The sequence below is a fragment of the Euprymna scolopes genome, chromosome 16 (assembly GCF_053919585.1).
Source record: "Euprymna scolopes isolate OS-2025 chromosome 16, ASM5391958v1, whole genome shotgun sequence".
NCBI lineage: Eukaryota > Metazoa > Mollusca > Cephalopoda > Sepiida > Sepiolidae > Euprymna > Euprymna scolopes.
In genome coordinates this window covers 143,022,978-143,035,220 of record NC_136497.1, presented here as the reverse complement: position 1 = coordinate 143,035,220, position 12,243 = coordinate 143,022,978, and the positions used below count along the sequence as shown (strand labels likewise).

Below are 12,243 nucleotides of genomic sequence, written 5' to 3'. Positions count from 1 at the left end.
AAACTTTACAGAAGGTCAGAAAAAAACATTGGTACAACCGATTTCAGATTCAGTATAAGGGAAACAATTTATGGTCGAAAAATATTGGACTCTCTTCCGCCTCTGTTTTATATTTGTTTAGAAAAATATATGTAACGTTACACACGTAGACCCAACACGTTGTAAAAGAGTATATCACATAGGATAAGTAATAGCTCCACTCGGATGTAAGCGTGATGTCACACTTACATCCGAGTCATTTAATTATGAACTTTCATTTCTTATAATAATTTTACCAAGAATTCTTCATATGTTTTGGTTTCGATTATAGCTGATGGCACTCCAGTAATCTATTTTATTTATTTTTTTTTTTGTAAATAATTTTATCAAGAATTCTTCATAAGTTTCGGTTTTGATTATAGCTGATTCACCCAAGTAATATGGATATATTTTCGAAATCGCAACTTTATAAAAATCGATAGCACATTCATTCGATAATAAATATGAAATCTGCAAGAATGAAAATATCATATTTAAATGTACTTTACGACCGGGCTTTGCCGGGCGTCCATGCTAGCTTAGATAAATACTTTTGCAATTTTAACAAAAGAGCTACAATAATATCAGAGCGTCTCCATTTACGCTGAACATCCACAGAATGCCAACATCAATATATTATATATGAATAAATCGACTGTGGAATTTTCACAGGCCCCGCTGGTAATATTATGCATTTTTTTTTTATTAAAATGTGCCCTGAGAAACTTAATCAACATAAATACCTCTGACCAAGCAGACTAGCAACAAAATCTCATCTCTTCATCGAAGAAATTTTCAGATGCAAGAAAACTTTCAACTCTACAAGTTCTTTGAGAAAAATACCTTGCCTGACACAGACTTTTCAATATTTATGATGCTTATAGATCATTTTAATACAAATTGAATGACACCACTCTCAGTTTGGGTGGCAATAAATCCTGCTAAGACCCTAGTACTCTCTGCACAATTCAAATGGAGGTCTGGTTAGTGCTGTCTCTCTTTGGTCTTTCTCCTCTCCTTGAGCCGTCATAACTATTTTGTGTAGTACGAGTTGCCTTCAATAAGTTTCCAGACTTATTTTGTACAGGCATTTAAAATCGTTGTAGATTCTTGAAAATTCAGTGTGTTATTGCTCTACATCTTATGAGATGACTGGCCAATTTTTATGATTTCAGGTTTAAATGAACAGCTACAGCAGGAATTAGAATACATCCTACTAAAGCCCAATTGTCACAACTGGTGAATTTCAAAAATGAAATCTGGGCGTAAGGATATTTTAGGAGAACGATATGCAATAAAATTGTTTTTTAAACTTGGAAAAAATACCACAGAGACGTATGGAATGCTTCAGGCTGCTTTTGGACCCTCTTGCATGAATTGAACATCAGTTTTTGAGTGGTATAAGAGATTCAAGGAAGGCAGAGAGTCTTTGAGGGATAATGAGGTGTGGGAGGAGTTTATTGGGCAAATAAAGAAGTTCATTGATAAGGACCGTCGGGTGTCTATAGAGACAATAAGTGCACAGTTTGATGATAGTGTAGGAACTGTACGCACAATTATTCACAAGGAACTGAAGATGCAGAATATTTGCATGAATTTTTTTTCAACAAACATAGCCCTTGAGCCCCTGGAGGGGCATAGGTCATCTACAACTTTTTGTAGCGAGGAGTTCTTTTTACAGGTTAAGGATGCTGGCCCACGCCCAATCTTCCCAGAAGGTACATACAGCACTTAGCCTTCCCAAATTGTCACCCATCTGGTACTGGCCAGGCTCAACGTTGCTTAACTTCGGTGATCTAGCAAGAACCGGTGTGTCAACGTGATTGTGCCGTACGTTCATGTGTGTGTACTATCAGTAAAAGTACCCATATGAAAAAAAGTCTGAAAACTTATTGAAGGCACCTCGTATCAGCTGAGACTGGTACCATCACTTTTTAACGAGCATGTTAACATATGTATGAACATGTAATTGCCTTCATCTATGATGATGATGATTGTTTAAACTAATTGCTTTATAGATTGCATTTAAAAACCGGTTTTTCTTTCTTTTCTAAATCTGATAAAATTTGTAAATGCTTCACTGGACCGTGAAATTATGTAAACAAAATTGAATAGATTGAAATCTTTTTAAAAACATAAGAAAAAAAAAATCACAACCAAAAACGACTTTCAAATTCTAAATTGGGAATTTTGTATTTATATTTTCTGCTGTATTTGCCACTTCTTTTTTTTTTTTTTTTTTTTTTTAAATGTTCCTAATTAACTTGACTTGTCATCCCTGTCGGCAATTCTTTTCTTGAATAATTGGCTATTTTGTTATTCGTTTTGTTTTTCCATGGAAGTAAAACAAAGTTTTAATGCAGTGTTGCATCAAAAATATTGTTTGAGTAAAAAATAAAAAAAAATATTTCATGCTATTTGAGCACAGTCTCTCTTGGCTTACAAGCAAATGTGTCAAGAAAACTTTTTATTATATAGCATGGAGAAGACGTACGACAAGGTCATTTTTGGGGGGAGGATCCAGACCTAAGTTTATCAGATTTAGAAAAGAAAGAAAAACCGTTTTTTTTTTTTAAATGCAATCTATAAAGCAATTTGACCATTTGAGAATTCCAGGTACTGTATGCACTCTCCACTTATATTGGCATTGTTTGGACTTCTCCTTGCCAATGGGCTCAAGCAATGCAGATTCAGGAGAGGTGAGGTTAGAACTGTGCAACACTTGCCTCACAACCCTTACAAGGAGTATCCATTGTCTCTTGAGATTGAACAGATACATCATCGGGACCTTAAGGCTATCTGTTTCTGTTATCTTCCATATAACTGATTTGTTTCACAAACTTTGTGTCACTTATATCTGTACTTAGTTCGCCCATTTTCAAGATTAGACACTAACTGATGTAATAGAGTGGCATTTGTATTTCATAACAAAAATACAATGGTTTGATATTGAGGCATATGCTTATTTGTTATGATAGATGGACCTTTGTCAGATGGCGAGTATACAGCTAGTGTTAATCTTGTCAAAGGTCGAACTAAGTACAGATCAAAGTGACACAGTTTGGAAAATAAACAAATTCCCATGAATGATAACAAAGATACCTGGAGTTTAGGTATGATGTTTAATAGGTCAAAGTAAAACCCCCCCCCCCCAAAAAAAAAACCCTCAGTTGACATGTTGCATGACGTCACATCTATCAAGGTTGATAAAGAAACAAAGGTTTCAGATCACTTTGTCTATGGAACATTGCGTGGACAGATTACCAATAATGTTGTAATCACAGAAATGAAAACTTTGAAAATAGCTAAGAGCGAAATGACCCCTTGCTGTGCCCACCTATTTATCCTTAAATTAAATTTATCCATAAATTATCTAGCGGGGTCTGTGGAAATTCCACAGGGGACTCCTTCATATGTAATATATTGATGTTGGCATTATGTAGATGTTCAGCGTAAATGGAGACGCTTTGATATTATTGTAGCTTTTTTGTTAAAACTGCAAAAGTATTTATCTAAGCTAGCAGGCCGCCTGGCATAGCCCGGTTGTAAAGTATGCTTAAAAATGTTTCGATTCTTTCAGATTTTGTAAATTATTATAGAGTTAATTTTCTATCGATTCTTATATATTAGAAAGTTGCGATTTAAAAAATATATCTATATGACTTGGATGCATAACCTGGAATTGAAACTAAAACTTATATATATATATTTATTATAAATACATATTTTTTCATATGTAGTAGAGATTTAGAAGACTGTCACAATGCGAGGAATGAAATATAGTCGTTGTTGGTAAGAGAAGACGAGAACAAGCGGCGATTTACAAATCAATAAGTACATACATATATTTTATATATACATATATTTATTCAGTTGTATTGGTAAAATGTCTTACTTGTTATGTCTGCGACAAATTCCATTATTAATTTCGGAAAAATTCCCTTTTCAAATATATATATATATATAGATAACTTGAGTTCCTTCAGCTATAATCGAAACAAAAACTTATGAAGAATTCTTAGTAAAATTATTTTTACAAGAAATGGAAATCCATAACAAATAAACGACAGTCACTCGGATGTAATCGTGACACACAAAATAACACACGCTATCTTATTAATATATAGATTTGGATTCTTCGGACGATTGTTCTCATCTTGGGTGTTATTCACACAACGTTTAAGCTGATGTAAACTTCTTTAGGTGTATCTCATCGAACTCTGGAATGTTTCCACCAAACTTGGTAATCTGCATAGAACTTTGAATAGAATCCTGTATTTAATCCACAGGAATAGCGTAGATTCCATGAACAAAGCTTCTTTCTTAGAACTGCACGCCTGTGGAATTGTCTTCCGTTTTCCTGCTTTCCGGCTGACTACAATATGGTTTTGTTCAAGTCTAAAGTAAATAAGTTCTTGATGAGCCGTTCCATATAAGTTATTAAATTTACCAAATTTTCATTACTAATGATTACTATATTGACCAACTTCTACTGTACACTCTTTAACCCTTATCCTTGAGTGGCCTCTGGGCCTTGATAATGTGGTGATGCCTTTGTAAAAAAAAAAAAAAAAAAAAAAAAAAAAATGTTCATGTTCCATCAACCATGACTCAGTAGAAGTAATTCGTAACAACAAATAAAAATTCAGGACAGCTGCCACCCATTTATGTAGCATACTCTTGGTTTGTTTTCTTTTTAAACAGAGAGGAATCTCTTAAAATTGTCAAAGACATTTTACCATCCTAATATTTAATAGCAAGTCGATATTTGCTGATTTGTATATGAAAGATTTTTTTCCAAATAGATATACAAAGGTTTATAATGTAAATGCAGCTTTAGTTCATTTGTCTGTTTTTGTTCATATGCCACATCTCTTTCCCATTATCCTACATTGCTTACAGCCTTTTTAAACGCACATTTGTCGTTACAAAAAAGGAAAACTTTGAAAAATGCCAAGAGCGAAATGCCCCCGTAAGATCTCTGATGAAATTTTAATAAAGAATAAAGACGTCCATCGAGGTTAATAAAGAAACAAAGGTTTCAAAGTCACTTTGTCTATGTAACGTTGCACAGACAGATGGCTAATAATGTTGTAATCATAGAAAGGAAAACTTTGAAAATAACCAAGAGTGAAATGCCCCCTTAAGATCTCTGTTTGCTGTGCACACCTGTTTATTTTTAATAAGATAGTTGATTAGTTTAGCGAATACTAGATTTTCCCTCCGATATACATGTTTATTTCTATGCAAAAATAGACATTAAAAACTCTTAGCCGTCTTTATAAGAATAAACAAACAGCAAACAGAGATCTTAAGGGGGCATTTCACTCTTGGCTATTTTCAAAGTTTTCCTTTCTATGATTATAACATTAATACATACACTCATAAAAAGACAATTAAAAAAAAATAAAAACATTACATGTGTTAGTAGCTTGATCAGATAAATCACGCAACATGGCTTGCCTGTTAAGGTTGTGGAAACTTTGCGACCTTCGTTTTGCTGTTTTTGTTCATACACCACGTCACTTCTCCAACCCGCTATCCTACACTGCTAACAGCTTTATTAAACACTTACATACAAGGGGCATTCCAAAAGTAATGCCTCTTTTTTCTTTTTTCTGTTCTGGGATTGAAAATTGCATTGTTATGATGACTGAATTCATGCATTCATGACATTAAAGTTTCATCTCTCTGTTGCAGATATTGATAGTGTGAAACTCTAAGCAACACATATATATATTATTCCTTAATTGGAATTCATTTTTTGAGATGAGCATTATATATATTAATTTATTTTTTTTTCGGACTACTAGTCTCATCTTTATTAGTTGTTTTTTCATGGAGATTCGAAGTTCCTATCCATCGCGGTTACCACCTGACGAAGGCCAGAGGAATTAATTGGCCGAAACGTTGTGAATAAACAATCCAATAAAAGGTGATTAAACAACAACTAATAAAGATGAGACCAGTAGTCCGAAATAAAAATAAATTAATATCTAAGCAACACATTGAATTCTTGGCAAAAATGCATTGAGAATGGCAGTGACCATGTAGAAAAAGAAATTCTTCAACAAAAAATGTTGCCTGTTTTTAATGGTACCAATTTCATCTTCACAGCTCTTTAATTTTTTAGTTAAAGAACACATAGGAGTCTTTTACTTTTGGACCGACCCTTGTATGACAAAGTGCGCTCCAGACGCCCTTATACAACCATCGTTCATCGCTGGCAAAAGTGCAATTAGAATGGTGATGACTATATAGAAAAAATAAATTTGAAGCACAAAAGGTCGCTCGTTTTAATGGTACCACTCTCGTCTTCATAGCTCTTTAACTTTTTTTTTTTTTTAGTTTGCAACGACTCTTGTATGCATTCATTTAATAAAGACTTGTGTTTTCATTGTTGTTTTTTTTTTTTTTTTTATTCTTGTTCTTTGCAGGGTGATGCGTGAGTAGTGGTAGTAGCATGCGGACATGGAAGGTGGTAGCTGCCCTGCTGGGGTTCTGGCTCGTTATTATGATGTACATGAGCAGCACAATATTCCAGAACACGGACAACTCCCACCGCACAGAGATTCACTTGCGACATGCTATGGAAGAATTAGAACGCCTTCGAAAGCAAAATGTTGAGCTAAAAAAATTGGCATCAGAGCTGAAGTAAGAACTTTTTTCATTTCATTTTGGTTTGACAATTTGGGCATTTTTAGGTTTTAACTTATTTTAAAACGTTTATTTACTTCAAAACAAAAACGATGTCAAGTCTGTTAAGTTAGAATAACAAAAAATGTCTGTTTCATATCGCCTTAATAGAGTTCAAAACCGTCTTTGAAACCTAGTAGGTGATATCCTTTTCTCTTCCCTGCAACCTCTTTCTCCACAGAAGAGATGCTGTGAGCCTGTCTCTGCTGTATCATTTTCATGGCAAGTACTCGCTTGAGCTCCAATCCATGCCAAACTTTCACAAAAAAAAAACACTCGTCTAGCTACAACCACTATCAACAATTTCCCCCACTTTATCTGTGCCTAAATCTAAACGTAGATTCTATGTACAAAGCTTCTTTCCTGGAACTACCCGCCTATGAAACTCTGTTCCACTGGCCTGCTTTCCAGCTGACTACAATATGGTAGCCTTCAAGTCCAATGTAAACAAGTTTTTGTAGAGCTATCATCTTAAATAATCCAAATTCTTTCCAATTTACACCATTAACAATTACTAAACTAAACTATCACCTTACATTCATTAACTTTTATCCTTGAGTGGCCTTCGGTCCTTGATAAGTGGTGACTTTCTTGTAAAAAAAGAAAAAAATATATAATCATGTCTAACCTCGGTAATTGCTGAAAAATCGAAAATTAAACAAAATACTGGTAGAACATTGCAGTTGGTTACATTTATTGGATGTGTTTCTACCGGTATTTTGTTTAATTCAAATGAATTTACTTCAGGAGGTGGAGTCTGACAATTTGTTTGCCGATTTAAATCTTTTCAATGTTTCTTTTCTTATTTCAATTAGAGGTTGACTTATCAAGAGTTAAAAAAAATGAGTCATATCTGATGACCTAAAGAAAAAACTTAACTGTTAACTTTTTATTTTTTTTATTTTTTAAATAAATTCCTTCCTTTGATTATTGGGGAAACAGACTATGTGGCTAGACATTAAAAGAAAATGATGCTGGATCTTTTAACATCAAAGACGTTAGCAGAAGTGAATAAGAAAGAAAGAAAACGTCTCAAACAGGAAAGTTTAAAAATGAAAAAGGGTAAATGTTCAGATGTTTATTTCATGTTATCGTGTTAATTTATTTATTTATTTATTTATTTATTTATTTTTTTTTTGTTACCCGAAACTTTTACAACTCTTTGAATTGTCTCCCCTTGTTCCAAGTGAAATTCTTAAAAAACCAAAACCAAACGCATTTTCCTGCAAACCTCTAATGGACAAGTATCAAAATAAATTACAGAAATGTATACCATGAATAAGCATTGGAATACTGTGATTGCTATGAACGCTAAAAAAGCAAAGCACTTCAAGAACGTCTACCCAACATGCCCCTCTATGCCCGACATGAAGGAGGTGGAAATGGACTCGATGACTTGCATACCAGTATTTTTTATCTTGCGCATACATTCCTACACATTAGCAAGAGTCTTGTGAATAGAAACGAACTGCTACTCATATCTATATATGTACTAACACAAACAAGGTAAACCAACGCACATACACACAATACCAATACTCACATACGTATATAACTTATACATGCATGAACATATTGTTTTGCACAATTCTACTTTCTTCACCAAACATGTATTTATCCTATAAACCATTTTCTTAATTGAAAATAACTTTTAAATTTTTACTAATTGGCCGCCCGGCATTGCCCAGTCGTAAAATACGCTTAAACATGATATTTTAATTTATGCAGATTGCATATATATTATTATAGAATCAATCCTCTAATGAATATTATATTACAAGGAATAATTTTCCCAGTGGATTAATTTGCAAAAAAAAAATGATGATGATGATGTCGTTCATCAAATTCCGTCTGTGTTTGTTTACAATATCATGTCAGCTGACGATAAATGCCCTGGAAAAGTCACTTATTAATTATTTAGTTTTAAAATATGCAAACGAAGAAATAATTTGTGGCGATTTTAAATGGTACCTCTTTTATCATAAATTGATTAATACGAAAAAAAAATAATAAAATGGTGAGGTACACCCGGGCGTGAACAGGTGATCATTCGATTTGGAGTCGAATGCTCTACCACTGAGCTATATCTCCAGATGACAATAAATCTGTGTTGTTTTTTTGTTTTTTAAGAAGAAATGATTTGCTGAGATTTTATTTCCTTTTGCCCGTGTAACGTAAAATAATCCTCTGTAAAAATTCTTTATCTATAAGAGAAAAAGACTATTTTTAAGAACAGATTTGTTCGATTTTTTTTTATACTTATTGGATAAATTTCTGTACAAAACATATCTAGGAACATTGCCAGACATATAAATTACCTTTGTGTGAAATTTGCAAAAGATAGGCTCAGCCGTTTCGGAACCTATAAGGAATGAATTCATACACACACACACACACACACACACACACACACAAAGTGAATTTTATATGATAGTAGAGATAGAGGTCTGTTGCATGAAAATATTTTATGAAATTTTGTTTTTCTCAAAGTTTTATTTACCAAACTCTGTTCATGTTTGTAAGTGACCCTTCTATTCTTTCAATCGTTCGTTCATTCCTGTTTTATTTTGCGTGCATGCATGTATATATGGTTCATTTTATTCCTGAACTTTTACGAATAAAATTATATTAATTGTTGCTGTGGTTCGTGGCTATACACAAAGACACTATCGTTATCCAAAATGGTTTCTACCAAGACTAGGGACCACGCCACACGATATTTAAAACTTGAAGGAAAAAGAATAGTAGATAGATAATTGCGTCCTGGACAATCCGTGCTAATCTTAAATTGAGGGTTGGCTTATAAAAAACAAAAACAAAACAATTGTGCAAAACTTAGACTTCTGAATCCACACCTCTAATTCCAGCCATCTTATTGGTTAAACATCGATAAATTGAAATGCTCTCAACCAGAATTAAAATGATGGAAATTTGTCCCAACCACCCGTTCCCCGAAATTGAAATGAGGTTTCGAAGAGGAGATGATTGTTTGTAGGTCGACTTACTTTATCCTCTAAATATAGCTGAGAACCGGTTTCTCTAAGAGAGTATTCACACTGACATCACGTCGATGTCAATTGAACTGCAGTGGAAAATAGGGGGGGGGGGGTCGATCGGTGATGGCAATCTTATACCCATCGAACCGTTATTAACTGCTTAGGAGATTTCTAATTCCCTTAACTGTTTTTGTTTTTTAATTTGTAAAAACAAAAATGTTAAAGTTAATAAAAGAAAAGAAAAGGAAAACTTTTTTTTTTTTTTACCAAGGAATCACCACTTGTCAAGGCTCAGAGGTCACTCGAGGATAAGTGTTAACGAGTGTACAGTAGACAAAGGGACAATATCATAGTAATCGTTAGAAGTGTAAATTTGGTAATTTGGGGAACGGCTCATCAAGAATTTGTTTACATTAGACTTGGCTGGAAAACAGGCAAACGGAAGAGAAGTCCACAGGCGTGCAGTTCTAAGAAAGGAGCTTTGTTCATGGAATATACGTTTAGGTTTAGGCACAGATAAAGAGTGGGGGAAATTATTGATAGTGGGTTCAGCTAGACTAGTGTTTCTCGTGAATGTTTGACGAGGAGGGACCAAAGATTAAAGCTCAGACGAGCACTTGCCATGAAAATAACGATAAAGCAGAGACAGGCTTGCAACGCCTCTTCTGTAAGAAAGAAGTTGCGGGGACGAGAAAAGAGCATCCGCCACTTGGCTATGAAGTCTATTTTGAACTTTGTCAAGGCAGGATAAGTCCTTTCTAGCAGCTCCTGCCCAGATGTGGGGCAACAATACTCCATCCTTGGACGTATCTGGCTCTTGTATATATAGAGAGAATTGCATCAGCAGATAGATATCTACTGGATTGATAGAAGGATCCCCCCATTTTTTTCATCGACCATGGCAACGGATTTGATGTATGTGTTCCATTTTAATAAAAAAAAAAAATCCATTTCTACGTTATTTTGACGAATTCACACTTTAAAAATCCATCAGGTTCTTGAAATCATTCTCCACTTGCACCAGGTTTTTTTTTTTTTTTTTTTTTTTTTTTTTAAAAAAAAGGAATTAATTCGTTCAGGGTTTTTGTTTATTTATTTAAATTCTCAGCTGCTTTTTTTTCTCATATATACAAGGGAGTTGCAACTTATCAAAGTCTATTCCATCGTTATTTTCATGGCAAGTGCTGGGTACGTGCAAAATGAATAACCGATGCTACAAATGTATAAGCATTTTGACCCTTTCCTTTAAATATATTCTAAAAGTCAGGAAATTAACCAATTTTAATGAAATTTTCAGCATTTTTCGAATAATGATCACGGAATATAATGAACACATTGTTTATTTGAATCTTAGTGGAAATTTATTATTTTTTTAAAACAAACAAAAAAAAAACACCTTTTTACTAAAATTATTGTTTTCAGTAGTAAAAAAAAATGAAAGAATTTATTTTTGCTTTTTTTATGAAAATAAAGCATTGTAAATTATAACAGTTCAAAAAAAAAAAGCAAATGATTTAACTTTTACAGGAAGATTACGAAAAAAGCCCTAAAATCTGTATTAATGAATTCGATATAACTTGAAGAAAAATTAATATCTCAAACTATCGATATTATCAATAAATTAAGCATTATTCAATATTTTTACACACACACACACAAAAAATTATAATGGCAAAAATATTTCTAATTTTTAGATGTCCTGTATGATTTGTATTGGTAATATTCTATTTTGCTTGCTTGCATAACAATTTTTTATAATAAGAAATTTAAAAAGATTTTAATTTGAAAGCAGAAACGCAGAAAAATAATTATATTAAAAAATGGTAAAAATTATTCAAACGTTCACTAGGTGTGTCAGAAATTTTGTGAAAAATATTGAATAATTCCACCTCGTCTTTCCAAGCATATAACTCCTCGAAAAATGTAATTCAAGCCCTAATTTTTTTTTTCAATTAAAGGAGCAAGGACCAAGGTTTCATTTAAAAAAAAAAAATACAAAAACAAACAATGTGGGTTTTTTTTTTTTTTTTTAAAGTTTTTAAACTTCGGACTTTACAAGTAAATTTATAAAAAACACTACTTTTTTTTGTTTTAAATTAGAATATATTATTTATTGATCTTTTATCTTCAATTTGTGATATATAACACTTTGGTGAGTAAATTAATTATTTACTTTTTGATAGACACTTGGAAATAGGGGGGGGGCGTGAATTTAAAAAAAAAAAAACGTTTGTCTAAAATATTATATTCGGTTTATTGGGAAGAGCATAACATTTCACATTGGCCCTGAAAATATCGTAAAAATTGAATCAATAGAAAAATTTTGATAGATTTTTAAAGTTTAAAAAGTGAAAAATACTGAGCTCGTAAAATTCAATTAATTTCATTAGTTTTTAAAAAAATAGAAAAAAAACATAGGATCTCCCGATCGAATAATTTATAATCTGGAAACAGTGACACGTACAGATGAACAAGCTATTATATAGATACTCATTATAATAGTCAATCATTCATGTGTGATTTTTTTTTTTTT

At 32.8% G+C, this 12,243-nt stretch overlaps 1 protein-coding gene across 11 annotated transcripts in view; it reads left to right on the top strand.

The window, feature by feature from the left end:
• The window catches only part of LOC145296137 (alpha-(1,6)-fucosyltransferase-like), an 884,509-nt gene that overhangs the window by 763,272 nt on the left and 108,994 nt on the right, over positions 1–12,243 (top strand). For all 11 annotated transcript variants that reach the window (XM_080142295.1, XM_080142301.1, XM_080142300.1 and 8 more), the window contains one exon: positions 6,456–6,672. In XM_080142295.1, coding sequence (XP_079998421.1) covers positions 6,482–6,672 — 191 coding nt within the window. In that variant the 5' untranslated portion in view covers positions 6,456–6,481. The remainder of the gene's footprint in view (positions 1–6,455; positions 6,673–12,243) is intronic.